The following is a 24702-nucleotide window of genomic DNA, read 5'->3' on the forward strand; positions in this document are numbered from 1 at the left end:
CCTCTGGAATGGACTATTACCTTTACCTCATTATAATACTAAAATCTTCCAAGGAGAAGACTCAGCCTCATTTACATAACATACAACATATGTGTAGGGCATGTTTCCTTAAGGCACATGCAGGACCTATGTCTGCCTCTCCATGGGGTGACAAGGTTTCCCATCTAAATACTCATTCTAACCCTGGACCAAAAGAACCCATCACCCTCTTTTGCGGAAGTCATGGCTTTGGAAGCCATTCCCCGTGATCACCTCAGTTGCTGCAAATAAAGGTTTCTTTGTGTGACAACTCAACCTGGGACAGTTTCTGACTCACCACGGAGTGAACTCCTGTTGGTTCAGTGACACCTGAAAATATGTAACTATTTCAAAATAAAAAGCTTAATTAAAGGTGTAGGATAAGGACGTTGAACGTGCTGCTTTGAAAGGGGCAGGGCTGAGGTGCTAATCCTCCCTTCTGAATAATTTCCAGCTCCCAGAGGGTTAAACCTATCTCTTCCCAAAGATCTTCATTCATTTTCTACTAGGTACCTTTCTGTCACAATTTATTATAAAGCTGGTTTATTTTTATTTATTTTTTTTAAGATTTTATTTATTTCTTTGACAGAGATAGAGACAGCCAGTGAGAGAGGGAACACAAGCAGGGGGAGTGGGAGAGGAAGAAGCAGGCTCATAGTGGAGGAGCCTGACGTGGGGCTCGATCCCACAACGCCGGGATCACGCCCTGAGCCGAAGGCAGACGCTTAGCCGCTGTGCCACCCAGGCGCCCCAAAGCTGGTTATTTTAAAGAGATACGAACTGTAGTGAAAACCCATCACAGTGTATTGAAATTAAGAGTATCCTTACGTAAAAACTATCCTTACGTAAAACAATTTTTTTATGGACATGAACTAAAATGTAGCTGAAGGCAGAATCCACTGAGGTAAAAGCCCTTCACTGGCAGCAGGAAAGCTCGGTGATTCTAGCCTTTGTTCTGCCTGTGGCTGTAACATTTTGGGCAAATCCCATTCTTCCTGACATCCCATTACCTCACCTCTTTTCAAAAAAAAAAAAGTAGATTCATTGTTTAAGTAACTTGTAACATTGGTCTGACTAAGCGCAATGAGCTAAAAATGACCACTGGAAGATGAAATACCAACTGCCCCTCTCCTGAAAAAACAGAGTATCCGAAACAGTAGCATCAAGCAACAAAGACAAGGGTAAAGTCAACAGGGTGTGTGAAATTCCACTGCAATATATAAAACAGTGCTGAGAAGAATTAAAAGGAAATAAATGGAAACACTATAGATTAGATGACTTTGTTAAAATGTCAAATTCATCTACAGATTTAAGAAATCTCAAGTCAAAATCCCTAAAAAATTAGGGAGCAATTCTGGTTGAAATTGCCAGGTCAGATGCCTGGGGTGGGGGCGCTCAGTTGGTTAAGCTGCTGACTTTGGCTCAGGTCATGATCTCAGGGTCCTGGGACTGAGCCCTGCTTTGGGCTCCCTGCTCAGCGGGAAGTCTGCTTCTCCTTCTCCCTCTCCCTCTGTGCATGCCTTCTCTCAAATAAATAAATAAAATCTTAAAAAAAAATTGCCAGATCAACTCTAAATTTTACTTGGAAATGCAAAGGACCTAGAATAAACAACAATCTTGAAAAAGAAGGAATCGGAAGTCCTATTTTATGGCACATCAAGGCAAAGCTCTGACAAACGCATAAGCAAATAGGTGAATGGAACAGAAGTGTCTGGAAGTAGATCCAGGGAAATGACTACATAAGGACAGCAAAATAATTCAACGGGGAAAGGAAACTCTGACAGACGGTGCTGGAACAACTGAATATTCACATGGAAAACAAAGATACTTGACCCCTTACCTAACACCCCCCCCACCGCCCCTGGCAAACAGTAATTCAAAGTGGATCGCAGACCTAAGCCTAAAAGCTAAAACTCTAAGGTTAAAAAAAAGAAAAAGAGATCTTCATGGCTTGGGGCAGGTAAGGACTTCTTAAAGAAGGTAACAGAAAGCAAAAACTGATAAACTGGACTCCATCAAAATGAAAAGCACCTTCTCAAAAGGCACTAGGGAGGGAATAGATGAGCCGGGGGGGGGCATTTAATACATAAATCTGACAAAGGACTTTAATCCAGAGTATATAAAGGACTGTCACAACTCACTATCCAATTAGAAAGGAGAAAAACAGGACGAAAGAAGGGTTCCACAAGCACACGCAGCAGTGGCCCTCGTCAGTCACCAGGGACACGCGCGTGAGGCCAGTTCAGGGGCCCGTGCGCCACGGGGGATGGCTACAAGGAGGGAGAGCCAGAACGCGGCCGGACGGGGCACCCCTGCTGGCACAGACGGAAGACCAGCGGGTGGTTTCTTACAAAGGTAAATACACACCTGCCCTACGGCCCAGCATGCTGCTCGTGGAGAGATGACAACGCGTCCACAGAAGTTCTTGGACAAGAGTATGTCAAGCTGCTCTGTTCCTGCAGCCAACACCCGAAACAGCCCCGGGCTCCGCGGACAGAGCCACGGACACTGTGCCGCGGGCCGTCCAGCCCTGCAGTGAAAAGGCACCAGCGAGCCGTGAGGCCCCAACGTGGGTGGGTCTCAGGAAGATCATGCTGTGGGAAAGCCGGACACCAGAGACGCCTGTCGCGGTCGCCGTCCGTGGGAACGTTACGGGCTGGTTATGGGCGCTTGCACCCGCGGGACGGCGTCCAGCGTGACATGAGCTGCCCGCTTCCCCATCTGCGGATTACATGCCCGCCTCCCGCACCAGAACGGTAGCTGGAAATTAAGGCTCCTGAGGCGAAGATGAAGGCTTTTAACCTAGTTTTTAAATTCTGCAACTGAGAGTACTCGGTGTTAAATGACCTTGAACGATTTCGCCCATTTTTAGTTTCATCAATCCAATTTCAGTTCTTACAAGCGTGTGTGAGTTTAAAATGAATTTAGGATTAGTCTGTTACTACCCTGGCTGTTGACCTTTCCCCCTTCGGTAAACGATCTCGTGTCAAGTTCGAGCCCGCTTTAGGCTTCCACCGCCCGAGCTACACACCACGCCCTCCGTTCCTAGGCCTGTCACTCACCTCTCGTGCAACATTCTCTAAGCGACCTTCATGACTTTGTCTTTATTACATTTTCTTCCAAACTGAGCTGTTGTACAAGTTGAGCAGTCTGTGGTGTCTCTCAATCAGCCCGGTCCTGCTCCATGACAAGAGTGTGGAGTTCCTCCTACTTTTCGTGTGCAAACAAAACATTAAGACACAATTTCACAATTGACTAAAACCACTTCTTCATTTTGCGTATTTCATAAACGTCTCATCGAGCTGAAAGAGGACAGTGTTGAATTTTATTATTATTAAAAATGGACTTATAAATTCTATGAACACATTCAATAATACTGGTTTGGTTCTTTGTAACCTTGTTAAAAGAAAAAAATTAACAGCATTAGGGAAGTATAGAGCTAGTTGGAAGTCATTCATGGAAAGATTTGGCCCAATTCTGTGAAGGCTCTTCATGCTCCATTTCTACCAGAGAAGTCACAAAATGTCAGGATACCTTCTCACGAGTGCTTACAAAAGCCACCGAAGACGCGCAGCACGCTGCAAGCCGCAGAGCAGCCAGCTAAGACGAGACAGGTGCTTTTTTTGTTTGTTTTTTTAAACAAATACAGGAACTACATTAAATATATTTATTTTGAATGTAATATAAAATGGCTTGCAAAACAAATGTTACCTCAATGATTCTGATTTTAAAACTGGACACATCTATCAAGTATTAAAATGTGTCACTCTGTTTTTTTTCTCACCTCCCTCCCGTTTTTGTCAGAGCGATGTTTACAGAGATGTGCCCAGACTCGTGTTTTAGCTCTCCCAAGACTTACCTGAGCTCACCGGCGTGGTCGTGGGTGTTCGCACAAAGCCCTGCCCCTGCGGCAGTTCCCTCTTCCTCCCTCTACAGCTCTGTTAGAAATGCTTTGTTTCCAAGCAACTGTAAAAACGAGGCCAACTTAGTGAGGGACAGTGCGACCCGATGGTGGGGACCGGCTCGCCGCTTTCACGTGACGACGTCCGAGCACCGTCAGGGTTCCGACCCCGTGAGGCAGGGTGGGGGCCGACCGCGGACCAGGGGGTCAGGGCCCCGCAGTGCGCTGCTCACAACGACCCGGGGGCTCAGGTGCGGCCACGGTCATGACTTTGACTGTGAGAACTCGCGCAGGCGGGGGGGAGAGGGGGCGCCGCGAGCCCCCGAGGCACGGACTGAAGGGACCGGTGGGAGCTGCTCACCGGAGGGAGCACAGGACACTGTACACCACGAGAAACCACGCGTATTTGCAAGTATCTTAACGCCCTGGGCCTGTAAAGATCAATAAGGACGCCACTCAGACTTCTTGGTGTGAGAAGGAAGTTTAGTTGCTGTAAGTTACAGGCGTACACGTGCACATTTCCATTTTTCATAGGAATGGACTGCTCACTGTGGGGCCTGGTACAACTGAAATGTTCGATCCTAACCCAGTTAAATTCTGTCGCGTATACTCTTGTCAGTCTTCTGGGAACATGGCTTCTTCCCTGATGACAAAGTATCCAGTGTCAAATGTTTTGTGAACAAAATAAAGTTGATAAATAGTTTGGCGTTTTACCACATGTCCTAGTGTAGTCTGAGGGCTAAGGAACCCCGCAGAAGCAGCGGCTCCCTGGCTCGGACGAACACGCTTCATCTCTTACCCCTCCCTGGGGGGTCTGAGTACCAAAACCAATAAAATAGTGTCTTTTCACTGACCAAAGCAACGACTGTGTTGATCAGATCACACCGACACTTGCAAGTGACCGAAGTTAGGGGACAAACATGTGAGAAGGTGGCAGGGGTGCCGTCTCCTGAGAGAGAGCAGACAAGTAAGGTGTGGTGAGGGCAACGGGGAGAAGTCAGCACTGGTTTCATGTGACAGGATTACTTAACCTTGACCTTAAGTCAGCACTGGTTTCATGTGACAGGATTACTTAACCTTGACCTTAAGTCAGCACTGGTTTCATGTTACAGGATTACTTAACCTTGATCTTAAAGCCAGAATAGTTTGAGGTGAAACATCAACACCACTCTTATTAGTGACACTGAAGAAAAATAAATTAGCCAGGGCTTTTCACTGATAGGTTACAAGCATTAGGCAAAAACAAAGACCACAGAAGTCAAATCAAGTCAATATAAAGCAGTAGTAAAATATAAAAATAAGACATTATCAAACTCAAGTGGATGTTATTCTAGGACTCAAAATTTGGAAGACACCTAGTTAAAAAGCTTATTCCCCCCAAAAAATCTCAAGTGAAAAAGTATCAATTTTAGCAAAGATATCAACAAACATATATGCAGATACAGATACAATGCAAAATAGATGTACAAAGATGTTAATTTGGCATTTTTACTTGGTTTTTAAACAAAGTAAATACAGATACCTTTGCATAACGAATTCTCATTCTGGAGAAACAAGATTTAGAAGTAAAAGTTTCAAACATCTCCCTTCTTAAAAAATAACATTGACACAGATAACTTTACCCGTTAAAACTCCTGGTTGGCAACTTTACAAATCTGTCTTGATATGTCTAACTCCACAAGTTTGGCAAAGTTATTTGACTTTCTATCAGCAATCCCTGGTTTATCCACTTTCAGTACATGTACCATTTGGCCACAAGTCCATAAATAATAATAATGTTCTCAATGCAGAAATCTTAAAGTTCTAAAGGGAAGTACTGCTCAGTAGATAAATTCTCCTGGAATCTCTTGTAGCAAAGGTTCCTCAAATTTAAATCGTTTGGGAATGGCCTTTTGCTCCATTTTCTCTTTTTCAGACTGTCTGCATTGTCCTAAAGTATACGAAGTAAATACAATTAACTCTTCTGCTACCACTGATTGCTCGGTTTCAGGTTTCTGAGCATCTGAGTGAATTTCAGGCACAGAATCACCTTCTTGGAGTGCATCTGCTTCTTCTAATGCCCCTTTCACCTTGAAAGAAGGATCCTGAATACTGCTGTCTGTCAACCACGGATGTTTTAGACATTCTTCGGCTGTGGCTCGATCTCTGTAAAAAGAAACATATTTCACACTTCAGACAAGATAGCTTAAAACTTCACTTATGGGGTGCCTGGGTGGCTCAGTCCGTGAAGCATCTGCCTTCGGCTCAGGTCATGACCTCAGGGTCCTGGGATCGAGCCCCGCATTGGGCTCCCTGCTCAGCGGGGAGCCTGCTTCTCCCTCTCCCTCTGCCCTCGACTCATTCTCTCTCTTTCTCAAATAAATAAATACAATCTTCAAAACAAAATAAAAAATAAAACTTCAATTATAAATCAGAGCACACTGGGGGGTGCCTGGCGGGGCTTGGCCAGTGGAGCACACGACTCGACCTCAGGGTTGAGTTTGAGCCCCATATTGGGTGTAGAGATTACTTAAGAAATAAAATCTTAAATTAGAGCATAAGGTATAGTTATTGTATTATATTTGGGGAAGTATGAGGAGTTGACAAGAATTGTACTGTGATTCCTGAATAAGCCTCGAAGTTTTGGCATTTGTGTGCAAATGCCATTCCCACCATGTTGAAAAATACTTTAAGTCAGAGATCTCTGAAAAGCCCTTTTGGAAGACCAAGAACGGATAGACAATATCTGTTAGACTGAGGTGCTGCTCGTGTTTTCTAGTAACGTTCTCAGTTTTGACTTTTTCTTTCAACAGATATGATAAGTTCGAGGTTTCGTCTAGTTTAATGTCTACATTTTCCTGCCTTCATTTTGGTGTTTTCAGTTTAACCTGCTTTTGTTCAGAGCAGATCACTCAAAAATTGACAAAGATCAATATTAACTCATACTTACTCAGGTTTTTTAACTAAAAGTGTCTTGATGAAGTCAATAGCTGACTCAGACACAACATCAAATTCTTCCTCAGAATAACTTAAACTCATCCGAGAGATGTTTAGGAATGTTTCTTGCTTATTATCACCTAAGAAAGGTGACACTCCTGTGAGCATGACGTATGTTAACACTCCAATGCTCCTGAATCAGAATGAAAATGTAAGAAAAATTAGTATCATATTCATTTCTTGAAACCAATTTGATTAATTTTTCATAAATAACTCTTACCACATATCCGTCGCCATGCTGATAGGATCATAACTAAGAATTTCGGGAGCTAGTGTCAGAAACAAGAAAACATTTAGTTGTGTGAAAAAAATTCCTAATTTGCTATTTGAAATTAAAAAAAAATTTTTTTTAATACTCATCAGAAACTCTAAGACACTATCTAGATTCGGGCTAACATGAAATAACATTATGTAAATTAGTATGAATTCCTGTAAAGTCTAACTAGATGTAAGTAACTTATTTTCCCACCAGCACCCTCCACTGTTGGGTCTTAATATTTTAAAATATCCGAATGCACAAGTACTATAATAGAAACGGACAACCCCGACCCCCTCCTCTTCCCATACCCTCTATGATCAAGCATCCTCTCGAACAGGTTCCTGCTTGTCCATCCTTCTCAGTGCCACCCAAGACTCCGCTTCCCCAGCGCCCCCCACCCTGGTCCGCGGCACCCGCCCCTCCTGACCTCCATTCATTCCGCCTCCCCGATCTGTTCTCCATGCTGCAGCCGGGGGAGGGGGGCTTTTAAAACATCCACCCACTGACAAAAAGTCAGTCAACAGGGTTAAAGAAAAACCTGGGCATTCGCAGATGACACGCACCACACACAAAGACCCCAAAGTCGCCTCCGCAGCGTCCTGAGAAACAGTGTGCTTCGATGACATTTAACTAAAACGCCGTCACACATAAAGCGATACAAAAGACATTCTCAAATGTGCAAGGACGCAGGAGAAATTCATGAAAATCCTCCTTGAAAGGGAAACTTACTCATTCTTACTCATTGATACAATCCAGTCAACCAAAAGATGATTTTTTTCAAAAGTACGTGAATAGGAAGAAAAGACAGGCAATCAAGTCGTGAATCCACTTAAAATCAGATCAAAGACTAAACAACTGTGGTAATTACAATAAAAAAAAAGTAAGGGAATGAAGATGTTCTAATCCTAACACTTGAGTGTTTTGGTTTTTCACACACACACACACACACACACACACACACACTGAGGGAGGAAGAAAAGGTTGGGTTTTGGTTTTGGTGTTTTGGTTTTTCACACACACACACACACACACACTATGAGGGAGGAAGAAAAGGTTGGGTTTTGGTTTTGGTGTTTTGGTTTTTCACACACACACACACACACACACACTCTGAGGGAGGAAGAAAAGGTTGGGTTTTGGTTTTGGTGTTTTGGTTTTTCACACACACACACACACACACACACTATGAGGGAGGAAGAAAAGGTTGGGTTTTGGTTTTGGTGTTTTGGTTTTTCACACACACACACACACACACACACTCACACACACTATGAGGGAGGAAGAAAAGGTTGGGTTTTGGTTTTGGTGTTTTGGTTTTTCACACACACACACACACACACACACTATGAGGGAGGAAGAAAAGGTTGGGTTTTGGTTTTGGTGTTTTGGTTTTTCACACACACACACACACACACACACTCACACACACTATGAGGGAGGAAGAAAAGGTTGGGTTTTGGTTTTGGTGTTTTGGTTTTTCACACACACACACACACACACACACTATGAGGGAGGAAGAAAAGGTTGGGTTTTGGTTTTGGTGTTTTGGTTTTTCACACACACACACACACACACACACACTGAGGGAGGAAGAAAAGGTTGGGTTTTGGTTTTGGTGTTTTGGTTTTTCACACACACACACACACACACACACTATGAGGGAGGAAGAAAAGGTTGGGTTTTGGTTTTGGTGTTTTGGTTTTTCACACACACACACACACACACACACACTATGAAGGAGGAAGAAAAGGTTGGGTTTTGGTTTTGGTGTTTTGGTTTTTCACACACACACACACACACACACACACACACACACTATGAGGGAGGAAGAAAAGGTTGGGTTTTGGTGTTTTGGTTTTACACACACACACACACACACACACACACACTATGAGGGAGGAAGAAAAGGTTGGGTTTTGGTTTTGGTGTTTTGGTTTTTCCCACCACACACACACACACACACACACACTATGAAGGAGGAAGAAAAGGTTGGGAGAAAATGTTGGGTAGGCTAACTTCCTCAACTTCAACTTCTGATACTGAGTCGTGAAACAGAGGTTATGAATCTTAAAGTTTTAAAAGAAACTACTAGGAAATTGAAAATGAAATGCATAGCATCCGGATTACTGGAGGGGAAAAGTAAAAAGAGAGACCAAAGAGTAAAGGATGCTGGGAGGAGAAGGCAGGAAATAACCACAGCTCTCCTTGTGTTTACTGTAAGCTGAACACGGGTGTGAGCGCTTGATGGAGCGAATCCAGTAAGGGGGAGTACCACAGCCCCGTTCTAGGGCCAGACGACTGGAAGTCTCGAGAGATTTGGGGACTGAGCCCCGGTGCACCGCCGGGCAGAGGAAGCCAACTGCGCCTGGACAGGCGATCTGAAGACAACAAGCTGGGAGGCTTCCACTCACCTCTCAAAGCGCAGGAGAGAAAGACAGGAGAGGCCCCCTTTTTTTTCTCTATCATATAGTTCTGAATTATTTTTAGTTTTCTTGGATTGGGAATTACTTCTATAGTAAAGATAGTTCTGTTTTTTTGGAGGGGAAAAAAAAGTGCTTGGTAGAAAATGGAGAAATTTACCCAAAGCACAGAAAGCACTACAGGCACCCTAACAGAGCTTCAGGGCAGTGACTACTACCGGGTCTCAACTCGCAGCCCTTCAGGCCGCCTTCCCACTGGTTCACATGCTCCCGACTGGCTACAAGGTCTGGGCAGCTGCTTTCCCAGAGGAAGCCCCGAGAAGCCACATCCCTAAACCTCACTTAGTGGTCAAGACGCACACTGAAGTTTAAGTATTCGAGCCCGCAAAGAACACATCAACATTTTGAAGATTGTTTTTCTGCCGGTGGTATCTTTTATTACCTAATTAAGGATCTGTTTCAAATCGTAGGACTTATTTTAAAGCTTTGCGTTCTGTTTTGTACAATCATTGCCAAACAGCTTTGTTTTCCTCAACCCCGTCTGTCCTCTGGAATTGACTTTCCTTTGGAAACAAAGTCCCACTCTCCTCCGCTCCTTTGAGAACGACCCCTTCCCGTCTGCTCTGAAAGGAGGCCTAGGCTGCCCCAGGCCCCCTCAACGACAGACAGCCCATCTGTCCATCTCACGCCTCTAGCCTCAGGTAAATATGCTTCCCCCCTCAGGCCCAGGCCACAGCCTTCTCTACTGCCTGCGGCTGCTGTCAGTGGACACAAACCACTTCCTCACCTGCCTGCCGCCACCCCCGACGGCTTCCCCACTCGTGTCTGTGACCCACGTGGCCTGGCATCCACGCCTCTGGACCTACAGGTCCAAAACGCTGCCCTTCCACGGCGACATGTCAGTCCTAATGATTACGAAGAACTGTGTCTTCTCTGAAATTTCAGATGTTAATATCGTAAACTCTTGGTCACAGCCTTTAGATTATTTCACTGCCTTCCTGTGCTTATGAATATCTTTTTTTTTAAACCTCTTTCAGGCCACAAACCCTTTTGCATCCTATTTTTCTTCCAGTCTATCAAAAAACTCACAGTTTACTTATTTTGGTACCAAACCTAAAAGCCACGGTTCATCACTTCCTGCTCTTTTCCTAGCGCCTTCAAGGCTTAACGCCTTTTTCTTTCTGCCAGAAGCTCTGACCTTGCATTAATCCCACAGAACACCCTCTGTTCCACAGGGCTTGCGATTACTTTAACAATGCTGATTATGAACTTAAAGTTCTTTAAAGGTCCTTACTTGTTATATAGCCTCCCGCCTTCAGATGAGCCGATATCCTACACTTTGTCAAGAACATCCGCTTTGATTCCTTGAGGAAGCAATCCCTTCAAATTCTCTTGATTCGCTTCAGGAAAGGGGTCATCAGTTTGGGACCGTACTCTTTAATGTTTACCATTTTTAAATTTGTCTACAAAAGAAGGACTCTCTGATGGTAGAATTTTAACACAGCAGATGGCTGGCCCCACTGTTCGTCACGCCACATGTGAGTTCCTTAAAGAAGATGATGCCTGACCCGGACCCGGCACATAACCCACTCTGGGGGGTACTTACCCACATATTCCGGAGTACCCATAATTTCTCGGAGCTCTTCACTGTTCTTCATTATTCTCGAAAGACCGAAATCAACTATCTTAATGTCACCCAGTGGAGATTCACTTGTCAGAAGAATATTCTGAGGCTAAAAAAATAATACAGAAAGAGCAACCCATAAAACACACAGCTTGCCCGTGAGACTGAGACTGACAAATGTCACAGTAAGCAGTCATTCATTAAACAAGCATTTTTATGACATATTTACGACGTGCAAGGCAACAGGCCCCCTACGGTCTCTGCCCTCGTACCGCCTCCTGCTCGGCACAAACGTGCAGCGACCCCGTCTTCACAACAGAACCAAGCCGCTCATAAGACATACCCTCTGAGACGCTGCGTTTCTTTCGGGCCAACACACTCACTCCCTGCTCTCCCCTCAGAGCCCAGCTTCTGGAAAGCACGGTCTTGCACGCTTGCTGTCACTTCTCAACGAGGCGGAAGCTGGATTTTGCCGCCTCTCCCAGATCTAGCTGATCTCACTAAGATCGCAAAATCTTTAATAATCAAACACCCACCACATCTACTGAGTGTCTTTCCAGGCACCATTTTTCACGCACCAATTGCCACACCCTCTGGCCCGGCAGCCACCCTCGTACGCCCTCTCGGGTATTCTCCCCGACAGCTCTCTCCCCATTTCCTCAGGATTGTTTCCTTTCTTCCCCCCTTTTAAATATTTGTGTTGCCCCAGATCTCTCACTGGCTGGCCCTCTACTATCTCATCTACTATGGAAGCTTCGACCGCCGCTTACGTGCTCATGACCTCTACCCTAAGCCCTTCGCTGACTCACAGATCCCATGAACATCAGGTCTTTTCCTTCGGCGGAAACGGGCCACACCTTCAACTCGCACCACTGAGCAAGGCCGTCAGTTCCGTACACAGCTCAGGCAAGGGCTCTTGCTTCAGCCCCAGCAAACCTCTGCCTCTCCTTCTATACTCCCAATGTCAGTGCCCAGGTCGGGCACTGGGTGGGCGGAATCACGCGGAAGTACTCTGTCTCCTTCATTTTCAACCACGTCTCACCCTCGCGAAGTCACCAGCACGGCAATGCTATGTCCTAAATCTCAAAACCCCCATTGCTTCAAGTTTGGGCTTCCATGATTTCTTACCTGGACCACTCCCCTCCTGCCTCTAGTCTCCCCCACCTTCACCCCATCCTTCACCGCACGATGATCTTGCCATGATGTAAGTCTGATCGTGATACCGGCTGCTAGTCCGCACCAACGGACACCGACGGACACACTCCCAAATGGAATGTATTTGACGACAGGCAAGAGAGAGCTACCCAAGGCCACAGGATCAATAAGGTTCATATTCCTGGAGTCACATTTTTTTTTTTTAACCCAAATAACCTAAGACACGTTTCCATACAAAGTCAGACGTATACTACGCGCTAGGATGCAAAATTCATTGTCAGTTTTAAAATAAAATGACATTGGGGGCGCCTGGGTGGCACAGCGGTTAAGCGTCTGCCTTCGGCTCAGGGCGTGATCCCGGCGTTATGGGATCGAGCCCCACATCAGGCTCTTCCTCTATGAGCCTGCTTCTTCCTCTCCCACTCCCCTGCTTGTGTTCCCTCTCTCGCTGGCTGTCTCTATCTCTGTCGAATAAATAAATAAAATCTTTAAAAAAAATAAATAAAGTGACATTTGAAAGAAAAGTTGACGTTGCTTCAGAAGGGGGCTGCACTTACAGTCTTCTGCCATTAAGAACATTTCCAAAGATCGATGGAGAACCATTGGTACCAATAAAGTGTAAATACCTCACCACAGCACCCCTAGTGTTTTACGATCTGGCTTCTGCCTCCTCTTCTCGACTACCCTCCTGCCACCGTCCCGCAGGCAATCTGTGTTCCAAATTCAGCACGCTGTGATCCCTCGACAAGACGTGCACACCCACGTCTCACGCCTCTGCCTTCCGTATTCCCTCTGGTCAGGGAGCCCTCTCCCCTCCTCCGCCTGACAAATGTAGTTTCATCCTTCACTCCATGCACGCAGGTCTCAACAAAGCACGGGTTCCTCAGAAAGCGTCTGGGCCGCCCCTCCGGCCCTCCAGGGAGGGTCTGCTGCCCCCCTCTGCTCCACAACGTCGCTGCCCGACAGACCTGGCCCACTGTTCGGTGGACTTTTTCCTGTCCCCTGTGTCACACTGTGGTTCTCCAGAGGTTCTAATGAACGTTAACATTTCCTTTCGTTCTGCGCATATCCAACCACTCCGTCCGCCTTCCGTCTCCTCGTTCCTCTCCCGCAGGTCACTAGGTCACCACGACCCATGGCCTGAGTCCCACACGTCCTGGATCACCGCCTCAGTGGGGCCCGACACTGCTCCCACCCCTGCCTTGTCTACACACTCTTCTCTTGGCTCCCCCAACAAAACACTATCCCGGCTTTCCTCCTAACTCTCTGGCTGCTGCTTCTGTGTCCTTCGTGGGTTCATCTTCCTCCAACGGGCCCGTGAAGCGGGTTTCTCATGGCCTGATCTGGAGGCGCTCTGCTCTTCACCTGCCACGGTGCGTCTGCACGCAGGCCTTAATGAGCACCCGGACCGTGTGAGTCACCGCTTTCCATCTCTGGCTCGGACCTCTGCAAGCCCCTGCTTACCTCATCTCGCCCCTTTGATGTCTCACAGCGACCTCAAACTCAACGTGCCCAAACCAGACTATCTGCCTCCTAAATCAGATTCCCCATATGCCGATGACTGTCACCTCAGGGACTGCCACTCTCCCCCCACAAGGGAGAAGGAAACACTAAGCATCACGTTGGCCATTCCCCTCCCCACTTTCTCCTTGTTTAGCTAACATTTCACTACATCCTACGGAGTTTAAATTGGAAATGTAAGCACTTCGAGACTTCGTTTCCTTCCAACTACAGAACATTCATTCAAGGCGCCATCAATTTTTTGCTCAATTGCAACAGCTCCACATGGTTTGCTAGGATCCATTTTGCCCACGCTGTAGACAGACGGATCTCTTGCACTATACAGTTCTCATCTGTCACCCCCCCACCTGAACCCTTCAGTAGCTTCCCATCAGTCTCCACTTCCAAACTCCGGAACGTGGCATACACACCCCCGCTGGTTCGAGCTCCTGCCTGGCTCTCCAGACTCCACATAAACCCGTTCCCCTTGACTTGACGACAGTGCAGACTGTCTCAGCGGACACCGTTCAGTCTCCTTTACTTGCCACGCTTTCCCTCACAACAGTATCTTTGATACATTTTCGTGTTCTTTGCCTAGTGCCAGCTTGCTGAGGAGGCCCGGGAGGGCAGGGAAGAAGATTCTCACACTGTCCAACAGCGAGGGGTTGCAGGAGGAGACAGGGAGGTGAGGGCTGGGCGGCTCCTCTCTTTTCAAAGGGTTGCTGTCAAGCCCACTGTCCACCCTGCCCTTCTCTACGATCACATGCTCGTAGACTGATCGAAGTCTGGATTCAGAAACAGAGAAGGAAGACTCTGGAGCTGCGGGAGTCACACGGTACTGGGCGCTGGGACTGCAGAGGGATCAGGGCCGCGCACACGAGGCACACGTGAGCTGCTGTTTGAATGAAAGGGAGAGGCATGACTAACTATAAAAAAGAATTTAAAAGGTGTCTATTTTGTGTCAGGACAGAGGCACTGTATACAGGAGTAGTAACAAGTCTCTAGTGACAGAGTTCGCCAGTGGAAGGGGCAACGGGGACGTCCCCGTCAGGCTCGACTCCTCTGCTGTGCACTTCCAGTGCCGCTGCGGACAGAGCACTCGGGCGATCAATAAATAAGAGGGTTATAATAAGGCAGCCTCTGGAGAATTACACAGGAGATGAGCGAGCTGACCTTGGAGGAGAAACAGGATTTTGTCGCTTATGCAAAAAAAATTTATTGACTGCCTACTGGGAAAATAACAGAAAATGAGACATAAATCCCATGTTCTTTTGGAACCTTCCATTCCAATGGGGACAAACACGGACAAATAAGTAAGAACACCTTGGGTGGGTTTTAAGCACTAAGGAGAACTCAGAGCAGGGAAATGGGTGAGAGAGTGTCTGCTGGGTGTGCATCTGTGTGCACACGCGTGTTCTGTTCAGCGTAGTCAGGGAAGGTGTCTCTGAGAAGGCAGGATTTCAGCTAAGAAGGAGCCAGTCATGGCAGAATACTTTGGGGCTGCGGTGGGCAGGGAACATTCCAGGGAGAGGAAAGACCCCACCAGCAGCAAGGACAAGCTACTAGTGGAGGAACTGCAAACGAGGACAGCACAAAGGTGGAAGGGACGAGCGTGGTGGAAGGGAGGAGTGTGGTGGCAGGCACAATACTGGTAAGCAAATGGGGGTGGAGGGACAGGAATCAGAGGGCTTTGTGAGCCATTCTGGAAGAACTGGCAGAAGGCAGATCGGAGGGGAGGGCAGGAGGACATTCCAGGGAAAGAAAAGGCCACATGCCAAAGTATATACAGGTAAGCTAATACATAGCACGATGTGTGCAGGGGATTATGAAATACAAGAATGTCTTTGAAGAACGTGCCTCTACCCAAGGGAGAGAGAGAGACAGAGTGAGGAAGACAGGATGAATAAAAAACCAAAAAACAAATAAAACCCAGAAGCAACTTGACACATGACTGTGGCAAAACCCACAGCCCAGCGTGACCGACGCTGTGTAGGAGCAGGAAGAATAAGGTGCGTATGTGATCCACTGACTAACACAGTCAGGTCAGCAAGAAGGGACAACTGGTTCCATCTGGATTCTCAGCCCCAAATCGGAGGTGCCTGCGGAACCACCCAGGACAGCCAGAAATTCAGTCTGGGGAGAACACAAGGCTGAGGTCACGGCTCTGGAGGCCAAGGACACGGAGGCAAGACTAAAACCATGGCAGTGAATGAGAGCAAGAGCACACGGCAAGGACAGAAGTGGCGAGGATGAGCTCTGGCGGCTACCTACTCCAATGGCAGGCCACCAGAGACCCAGGCGCTCAGAAACGCAGTCTGAGATGTGAGGCTAGGAGCCCAGGCACCACGTTGCAGTAAGAAAGGCGGGAAGGAGGGGGTCCAACAGGACATGGGGAAGCATGAGGACCGAGAAAAGGCCACTGAACACAGCAAATAAACAACCTCGGAAAGACTTTTGAAGAAGTCATTTTTGCCAAAACCGTGGGAGAAAAACCTAGATTATAACAGGTTGAAAATGAAGTTGAAAGGCTAAGTGATCTTGATATTCCAGGTCATTCTGGCTGAATTATCTGTGGGTGTTCTCTAAACCAGGGCTGTCCTACCTAGGCAAAGGTCATGCACGTCACAGACATATTATAGAAAGTAAAACGAAACAGGTGAAATTAATACTAATATTTAATTCAATATGTCTAAAATGTTATCCCTTCAACATGTAATATGTAAAATTATTGAGCTATTTTACTCCCCCCCCCCATACTAAGTGCTTGAAACCTGGCATGGAGTTCACACTTTGAGCACATTTCTGCTCTCAAGTGCTCAACAGCCACAAATGGCCAGTGTTACCGGATTGAACAGTGTGGCTATAAACTCCTTTAATAATAAAAAAAAAAATTCAAGTGATACCCCAATAAATGTTCAGGGAATTCTTAACATCGCTTGCATAATGTCCTCATTTATTACCACCCTGCAGTTATGGGATGGTAGCTCACCATAAACACTCGGACTTTCTGTCTACAGTGGAAACCACGACCCGGTGGCCCAGTGTAATCTGTAAGTTCGTGCAACAAACTGTCTTCTTAATCATAGGAAGTTTTGGCTACAGTAAAAACTTAAAACTGAACAGAAAGACAAAACCACAAATTGCTGTCCCTCCAGCAGTTTGGGCTGCAGAGGCAAAGCTAAGCTGTTATAAATTAATCCAGGCCACATGAGGCACCCCTCCTGCCACGGAGGAGAGGGCTGAAAATGCGCAACTGATAAGCGTTAGAAACAGTTTCTCTTTTCTGTGATAAAATGACCAGAGGTTTTGGTAATGTGTATAAACAAACTTCATTATAAAGCTATATTCTCTTTGCTAATCAGCTTCTGGCTATTTCTTCAGTCCCAAGAGTTCTCAAGGCAATTTTAGTGTTATTACATTAATGAAATACTGTAGTAAAATAAAATGTCATTATGCAGGCAAATTAGGTCAGAGAAGTTGCCTCTGTTATACACATTCATTACTGAACATGTTTTGCCCTTCCCAGTACATAAAAAATTTCAAGAGAAATATTGCTAAGGGGAATCTTCACCACATCATAAGGGCCGTCTGTGATGACTAAAATGTGTGCAGTCTGTAAATGTTCTTAAATACCATTTGTTCCCTTAAAATAGCTGAAATGTTTTTCCCTTACATTTTGTTGACACTTTACATTCCCTGGGAAATGCTTTCCTTAGTAATCATGTAGAGACTAGTTGGTATGGTGGTAATGTAGTAAATTCTAAATTAATGTGATCAAATTATTAAAACACTACTATATTTGAAATCCAGGTCCTGTCACATGCATCCATCATCTACCAAAGTGAGAGACATTAAACAGTTGACAGAAGGATTGCTAGGAAAAAACACGTCTCACAATCAGAGCTCATTCATGGAATTTCACAGTTAATGTCTGTTACATGGCTTCTGCCAACTGTGCCTGGTTTGACCACAGATACATTTTAAAAATAGACCCTACTCTTCTAAATAAAACATTAAGTACAATTACAGGACTATAATCTGTCAGTCTCTGACGGTGAAATATACCCACTTCCAGGAAGTGAAACATCCGTGCTGAACACAAAGGGAAGTCCAGTAGCGTTACAGTTAGACCTCCCTTCTAGGGAATCCAGTTCACCATAAAGAAGCTATGGCTCCTGACACCTAATTCTGTTTAAGATGAATGAATCCCAGGTGGTAAGAGAAGACAAGAAGGTCACCAGAGAGGCAATGACAGTGGAAGAAACAGGAGACGCACACACGGTTCTCAAATAGACAAAGGCAGTAGGGAGATCTTTGTAAAATCTTATTTCTCTGCTTCGTGGGGGAATCCTTTCATTTATCTCGGCATCTTCATCTTTGTATACAGCCCACTTAACAGTCACTGAACAATCACCTCTGGATAAGATCACTGTCAAGTGGACGCTAACCTGCTTAATTGGCCTTAAGGTACCATGAACAAAATTTTAAGGAACATTTTCATCCGGCAATGAAAATTCAAGTTGACTTTTTATTTATTAACACCCAGGTCATGGTACAAATAGATTCATACTACTGTCTAAATCAGTTTGGGGGACTGTTTAGAGATGTTACCCCTCTTTCAAGTAATACGCTGATGCTCAAACCGTCAGTGACCAACTTAAATCTCAAAGGGACAGTTCCCGCGTCCAGCTCCTGGTCTGCTCCTCGGCTTCTCATCATGTATGTGCACCAGGGCGGACGAGCTCATGACTGAGTACCTCGTACAGAACTGCTGAAAGACCTCACCAACGAAGACCATTCAGACGCAAAGAGCACTGGGTTTTAAGACTGGATTTCTTTGTGGGATGCCTGGGTGGCTCAGTCGTTAAGCGTCTGCCTTCAGCTCAGGGCGTGATCCCGGCGTTATGGGATCGAGCCCCACGTCAGGCTCCTCTGCTATGAGCCTGCTTCTTCCTCTCCCACTCCCCCTGCTTGTGTTCCCTCTCTCGCTAGCTGTCTCTCTGTAAAATAATAAAATCTTAAAAAAAAAAAGACTGGATTTCTTTGGGTTCTTTCTGGTCGAGTCCATCCCCTGACTGAAGGAAAAGCAGGCCACTATGCCAATGACTAATTCACTAGTTGAGATTATTTTGAGGCTTTTAGCTTTGTCCTGACTTTGGAAGAGTTGTTGTTTCTCAGATTCGTCAATCCTGCCGTGATTTACATGAAATGAATGGGCTTTCCCTTAATCACAGTTCAGTGTCTTTTCCATTTCTGTAGTCCTGTGAGCAGTCCAAGATCTGCATCTGTTACCCCTCAAAGCAACTGCCATGTTCAATCTAAGCTATCTGGCTGAGAGTCACCAGTGAATCAGCCTTTGGGCAAACTGCCCATCTGGGGTCTGACCTGAAGCCAAGTGGCATATTCCCCATTGTGACAATTATCTTTTTTACAGGAGCAACTACAATAGTTATTCTAACTCCTAACTACTTCTTGTCTCTGGGACAAGAATTTCCCATTCCAACCATAATGGAGAATAAGCAGTCTCCTAGCTCAAAGTTACCCTAGACATGGGGATTATCAATTTGCACAGAATTAAAACTGCAGAAAACATATTTAGTTTTGTAGCTTTCCAGCTCTTACGGAGACTCAGAGTCAACACTATAAGCATAAATTGTCACTGGGCAGATGGCTCTTAAAAGGTGTGGGAGAGCAGACCCTCTGTCCAGACTCCCAGAGGTCACAGAAAGTCAACTGGAGAGGACCTATTCCCGTCTACACAGCCATCACACCAACTCCGTCTCTGACCGTCCCCCATCAGCGGTTCACGCAGGGACATATCTCATTGCCCCTGTGACCATTGTGAGGCAGGGGAACGGCTGAGAACCCACCGTGCCACCTAGTCTAGTTCCTCTGGGCCTCGGAAACATGAAGAGTCCAGGTTCCAACATCAAAGGCCCATCATCAAAGCCTCTATTAAATCCAGAAAGAATTCTACCCCAAGTGGACTGGGGAGAAAGGAGTATGATTTATATGGAGTGTATTGGGGAGAAAGGGATATAATTTCCTTGAGTAAATACACAGTTAAACCTGGTATTCAAGAACTTAATTTTCACCTTCAGCTGCTTTCAAGTAACATCAAAGACCCATGACACACAGTGTCGGTCGGCAACCTGTCCGACCTGCTACTTAATCAGTCCCTGAATAATAGTTGAAGGTGGAGCTGTCATTAATCGAAAGCATACTTCCTATAGGTGTGATGTTATTTAAATTGGGGTTCATTCCTGGAAGTCCTTTTTACATCATAAAACTAGCAAAACATCATAAAAAACATATGACTTTCCAAAGTTAAGTGTGCCAAACCAAGCATGAAGAAATACCTGAGTACAAACTTTATTTGTGGGAATTCTTCTGCATGGCTGACACTAACTGAGGCTTCTTAAAGTCTGTGTCCACTGAAGTTGGGACTGCGGAGACCATCTCTTCCGGCTACATGTTCCGAGGGAGGCATGGGGGGTATTTCTTGCAGCAAGTATCTCTGAATTTTTAAGTATATGACAGACTGAAGGGAAAAAACAAAGGCCCAGTTCCCTCACGTGAGGGTTCTACCTAGGTGATCTCTAGGGCCACTTCCACTCCAACGCCCTGAGACTCCATGCGGGTACACACATATCCACACCTGCCTTCCAAAACTGCCATCGTAACTACCACAGTCCACGGTGTTATCACCATGCACTTTAGCCACGGTACTAAAAAATTAATATCCTTGAGAAAAATATGTTTACAGAATGAATTTAAATTGGCATTTTTCAGAAAAGAACAAGGAAGTTTCCAAATCGTTTTCTTTCCCCTGTATTTTTCTGTAGGAAACCAGTATTTGAAGGGATATCTATTGCCCTTCCACCTTATTTCAGATGGAATTTTATCAAGTTTACTCTAGAAGTCAACCTCCAGAGTACACACTGTGCACTCTTCCTTCATGCAGTGAAGATTAACACCGCTCTTGATACTGTAAGATATCTATCGGGTCCCGGCGTGCCCCACAGCAGCAGTTCTCAAAATGGCGCCTGGACCCACAGTATCCGTATCCCATGGCCCTACCCTGAATCAGAAACTCTGGAACTGGGGCCTAGCAATTTGCTTTAACGAGCCTTTCCTGGTGATCCTGATCCTTCCTTGTCACAGCTGGAGAACCACCGCCATGAGCGCCTCCTTTCCGCTAAAGGCGAACTACAGCAGAAGTCACGATACATCAGCAGATGATGAGTAAAAGGAGGTTGCAGAGTCCAGGATAGGAAAGCCTTTTTTTGGGTCCAGGGGTTCGGTCTCCCCAGGTTACCTTCCTTCTAACCCTATCTCCTCTGGCTGATACAGAACTGGAGTCACTGGTGTGCTCCTTCGGCAACGTTTCATTTCCCCACAGCCACGCCTGGACTTGACATGGAAGCAACCACCAACAGGGATCTCAGACTCTTCCACCCCAGACGCCTGAAGGAAGATGCTAAGGATGGTCGTAGTGGACATTCACTGTCTGTCTCCTGAGCACCCACCACCCTCCGTTTTTTCAGAAACAGAACCGGTCTGAGAAGCCAACCCTTCCCCACTCCTGGTCCAGATAAAAATTGGGACGGGAGGAGGAATTTACCCCTCCAGGGTTAGAGCAAACGACCCTGGTAATGGCGGCCTGGCCAGTCAAAACCCTGCAGCATTCCGACCCCCACTCCCCTCACCGCAAGCTTATTAGTTCCGGACCAATCTAAGTTGGTTTGGGGAAAGTGACTCTCAGGACCTCTGAAAGAGCTCATGAGTAGAACCTGGCTCTTTCCTGCTGCATCTCTGGACAATTGTGAAGGCTAAAATGGCAGCATCTAACTTCCCGTCTTATTACCATTTTGAGGAGGCAGAGCTGGGGACTGAAGAAAAACCAACTACTCGTCATATCTGAATCAATGAATAGTGTCATTTCTTAAGTTAGAATTATACCAGGACTTTTTAGCTAATAAAATTTCCTTTTTTGCTTCCCCTACTTTTAGCGGGCATTTTGATTACCTGAAAGCATCCTGACTGATATACTGTCCTTTGTGTATGCGGTCCTCCCTCCTCCCCTGCCTTCTCTGAAAATTTTAAATGATGTTATCTACCTGCCTCGAATCTCTTTAGTTCTCTTTTATTTACTGCTGCCTAATTTTCTACAACACTGTTTTCAGATATTCCTGCTAAAAAGACATCTACCTCTTCATGACATTTGGAACCCCTGGAATCTACCTCCTATTTCATCTCTCAATTCCAGTGACGCTATCTCATTTACGTTTGCCCAACAAGTTTTCCCAACTCTTGTGATACGATGTTATCTTCTATTTTCTACATTTTCCTATATTTTTTCCTATATTTTCTCTATCTAAATCCTAATTATTTTTTTAAGGTCTAGCTCAAACCTGGTCTCTTATCAGGAAGAGTTCCCCTATCCTACCAATATCCTCTAAGCTCCATTTTTTGGGGCAATGTAGTTACCTTTCTATGTACACACATGTGCATTACCTCCTTGATAAAACTAACTGGCTAGAGGATAAGAATAGACTCGACCTTTATTTCCTTATTACCTAATAAAACACACAAACTTGATAAATATTTGAATAAATCACTGTTAAATACTTTACACCTGGATTGTCATTCGCCAGCAATTTCAAAACTATAAAGTAATTCAGAGCTTACCTTCAAATCAAGATGGACTACGTCATGAGCATGTAAAAAGCGGACACCTTCTAATATCTGCCTCATGAGCCTCTGAACATCTTTTTCTTTAAAGGCTTCTTCTCTCTCTGCAACACACTGGTCAAAGATTTCACCCCCAGCAGCGCTAGAGGAAAGAAGCACACTAATTACACAGGAAAAGGACTCATTTATTTAGCCTTTTTTGTTCTTAATATTTTACACATTAAGTATCTTTATTTAGATAAACTATAATTTGAGTGTGTGTAAACTTCTGTCTACTTGCCTAAATCCATTTTCTTTTTTAAATAAAAATATGAGGCTTCTAATATGAGCTAAGATTAACATTTCCAAAGCTAAATAAAAGCATCAGTTTACTTCAAGAATTAAATAGTAAAATATATTAACACTCTTTCAAGTGAAAATGTCCTCTTTTTAAGATTTTATTTATTTGAGAGAGAGAGATAGTGAGAGAGAGAGAGAACACGAGCAGGGGGAGTGGGAGAGGGAGACGCAGGCTTCCTGCGGAGCAGGGAGCCCGATGCGGGGCTTGATCCCAGGACTCTGGGATCATGACCTGAGCCGAAGGCAGACTCTTAACTGACTGAGCCACCCAGGTGCCCCTCAAGTGGAAATGTCTCAAGAATTTTTGATTACAAAATACATAGAAATATTTTTATAAAAAATACAAATAATGAAAATAAAGCAAATACCCTCCAATTAATTAAAGACCCCTTCTCCAGTCCTAGCTAGAGCCACATGGAGAGGTTAAGTGCTGTTCTCCCTTTGGTGTACTATATCGTTCCAGATTTAAAAAAAATTATATATCCACACATATATGAAAATATATACTTACTAAATGCATACAAAAATATTAGTTGCATGGATTTTTAAAAAAACATAAATGGTAAATAGGACACATTCTGCTGATGTTGTTCTATAACTTTTTCTTACTTAAACATGTCTTAAGAATCTTTCCTTGATGGTTTTATATTTATCTACCTACCTCATAATTTTGAACTCTTATATCCCTGTGAGTAGATAAACCATACCCTCTGAAGGACATTTACTTTCTTTCTAATTATTCACGATTTTAAACAATGTTGTGATGAGAAGGCACATTACAGTTTCTCACATGTTTGCTCATGTGCTAAGAGCTCGTGGAGTAGATACCCAGAACGAAACAGCTGGAATGAAGGGAATGTGCACTTAAAACTTTCATAGGAAGAGCCCATCCTCACCAAAAATGCAACAGTGATTTCAACTTTCTTCCAGCCTCTGGGCGAAGCATCTTAGGTTTGTTTTCTAACAAATAATTTTGCCAGTAAGAGGAAAAAAATTTATCAACATTTAAACATTTTTATTTTTCTTTGGCAGATCTCAAAATTTCCGTTATGTGTTTAAAAAAAAAAAAAGACTGGTTGCTTTCATAAAGTTGCTACAAAACTGACATGAAATATAGAACCCAAACAGTCATGCTGCTGTCAGACCAGAGCTGCTTATTAATTTCCTTCCAGCATGATAGTTTCTTTTTTTTCCCTTCTGTTAAAGCAATCTATTTCCAAATGCTGCCCATATAAGGAAAGACAATTTGTCACCAAAATTAGATAAGAACATATTTAAGCTTAGCTGAACAGTTGCAGGTGATGAAAGTGAAAGCAAATAATTTGTTGGCTAAGGTTTTCATTTTGGCTAAACCTATACAACTGATTTTTTATTATATTTTGATTGGAGTATTAAAAAAACAAATATGAAAGCATTAAAATCATTTTTATGTATTTAATTGTAAAATGCTCATCACATATTCAGGCACGGTTAAAGTAATATACAAGTGATAAGAAAAGAAATGGTGGACATTCATGACATAATTACAGAGTAAATTAATTGCAGCCTGGCAGTACCATATACTGTTAATACGGATCTGATGACCTAAAGCAAAAGAATACATATGCATAAATATATATGGGTGTGAAACTATATATCAAGTGATTTGATAAGTCAGCAACTGAGCAATTCACCGGAAAGGAGAAAAAAAGCTTAGAAAAATGATATTTATTCTAAGACTTGTAGAAGGAATAGGAATCCACTAGATGAAATGGTTAAGAGCACATCCCAGGCATAGTGAGCACATGTAAAAGGACATGGTGGTGTCAAAAATACA

At 44.6% G+C, this 24702-nt stretch overlaps 1 protein-coding gene across 1 annotated transcript in view; it reads right to left on the reverse strand.

The window, feature by feature from the left end:
- Positions 1-4381: 4381 nt before the first annotated feature.
- Positions 4382-24702, reverse strand: part of STK17A (serine/threonine kinase 17a) — a gene marked incomplete at its 5' end in the record, with an annotated part of 41651 nt that continues 21330 nt past the window's right edge. The window contains 5 exons of the mRNA XM_034640624.1: positions 4382-6064; positions 6849-7028; positions 7116-7164; positions 11181-11307; positions 22545-22689. Coding sequence (XP_034496515.1) covers positions 5740-6064; positions 6849-7028; positions 7116-7164; positions 11181-11307; positions 22545-22689 — 826 coding nt within the window. The remainder of the gene's footprint in view (positions 6065-6848; positions 7029-7115; positions 7165-11180; positions 11308-22544; positions 22690-24702) is intronic.

The sequence above is a fragment of the Ailuropoda melanoleuca genome, chromosome 1 (assembly GCF_002007445.2).
Source record: "Ailuropoda melanoleuca isolate Jingjing chromosome 1, ASM200744v2, whole genome shotgun sequence".
NCBI lineage: Eukaryota > Metazoa > Chordata > Mammalia > Carnivora > Ursidae > Ailuropoda > Ailuropoda melanoleuca.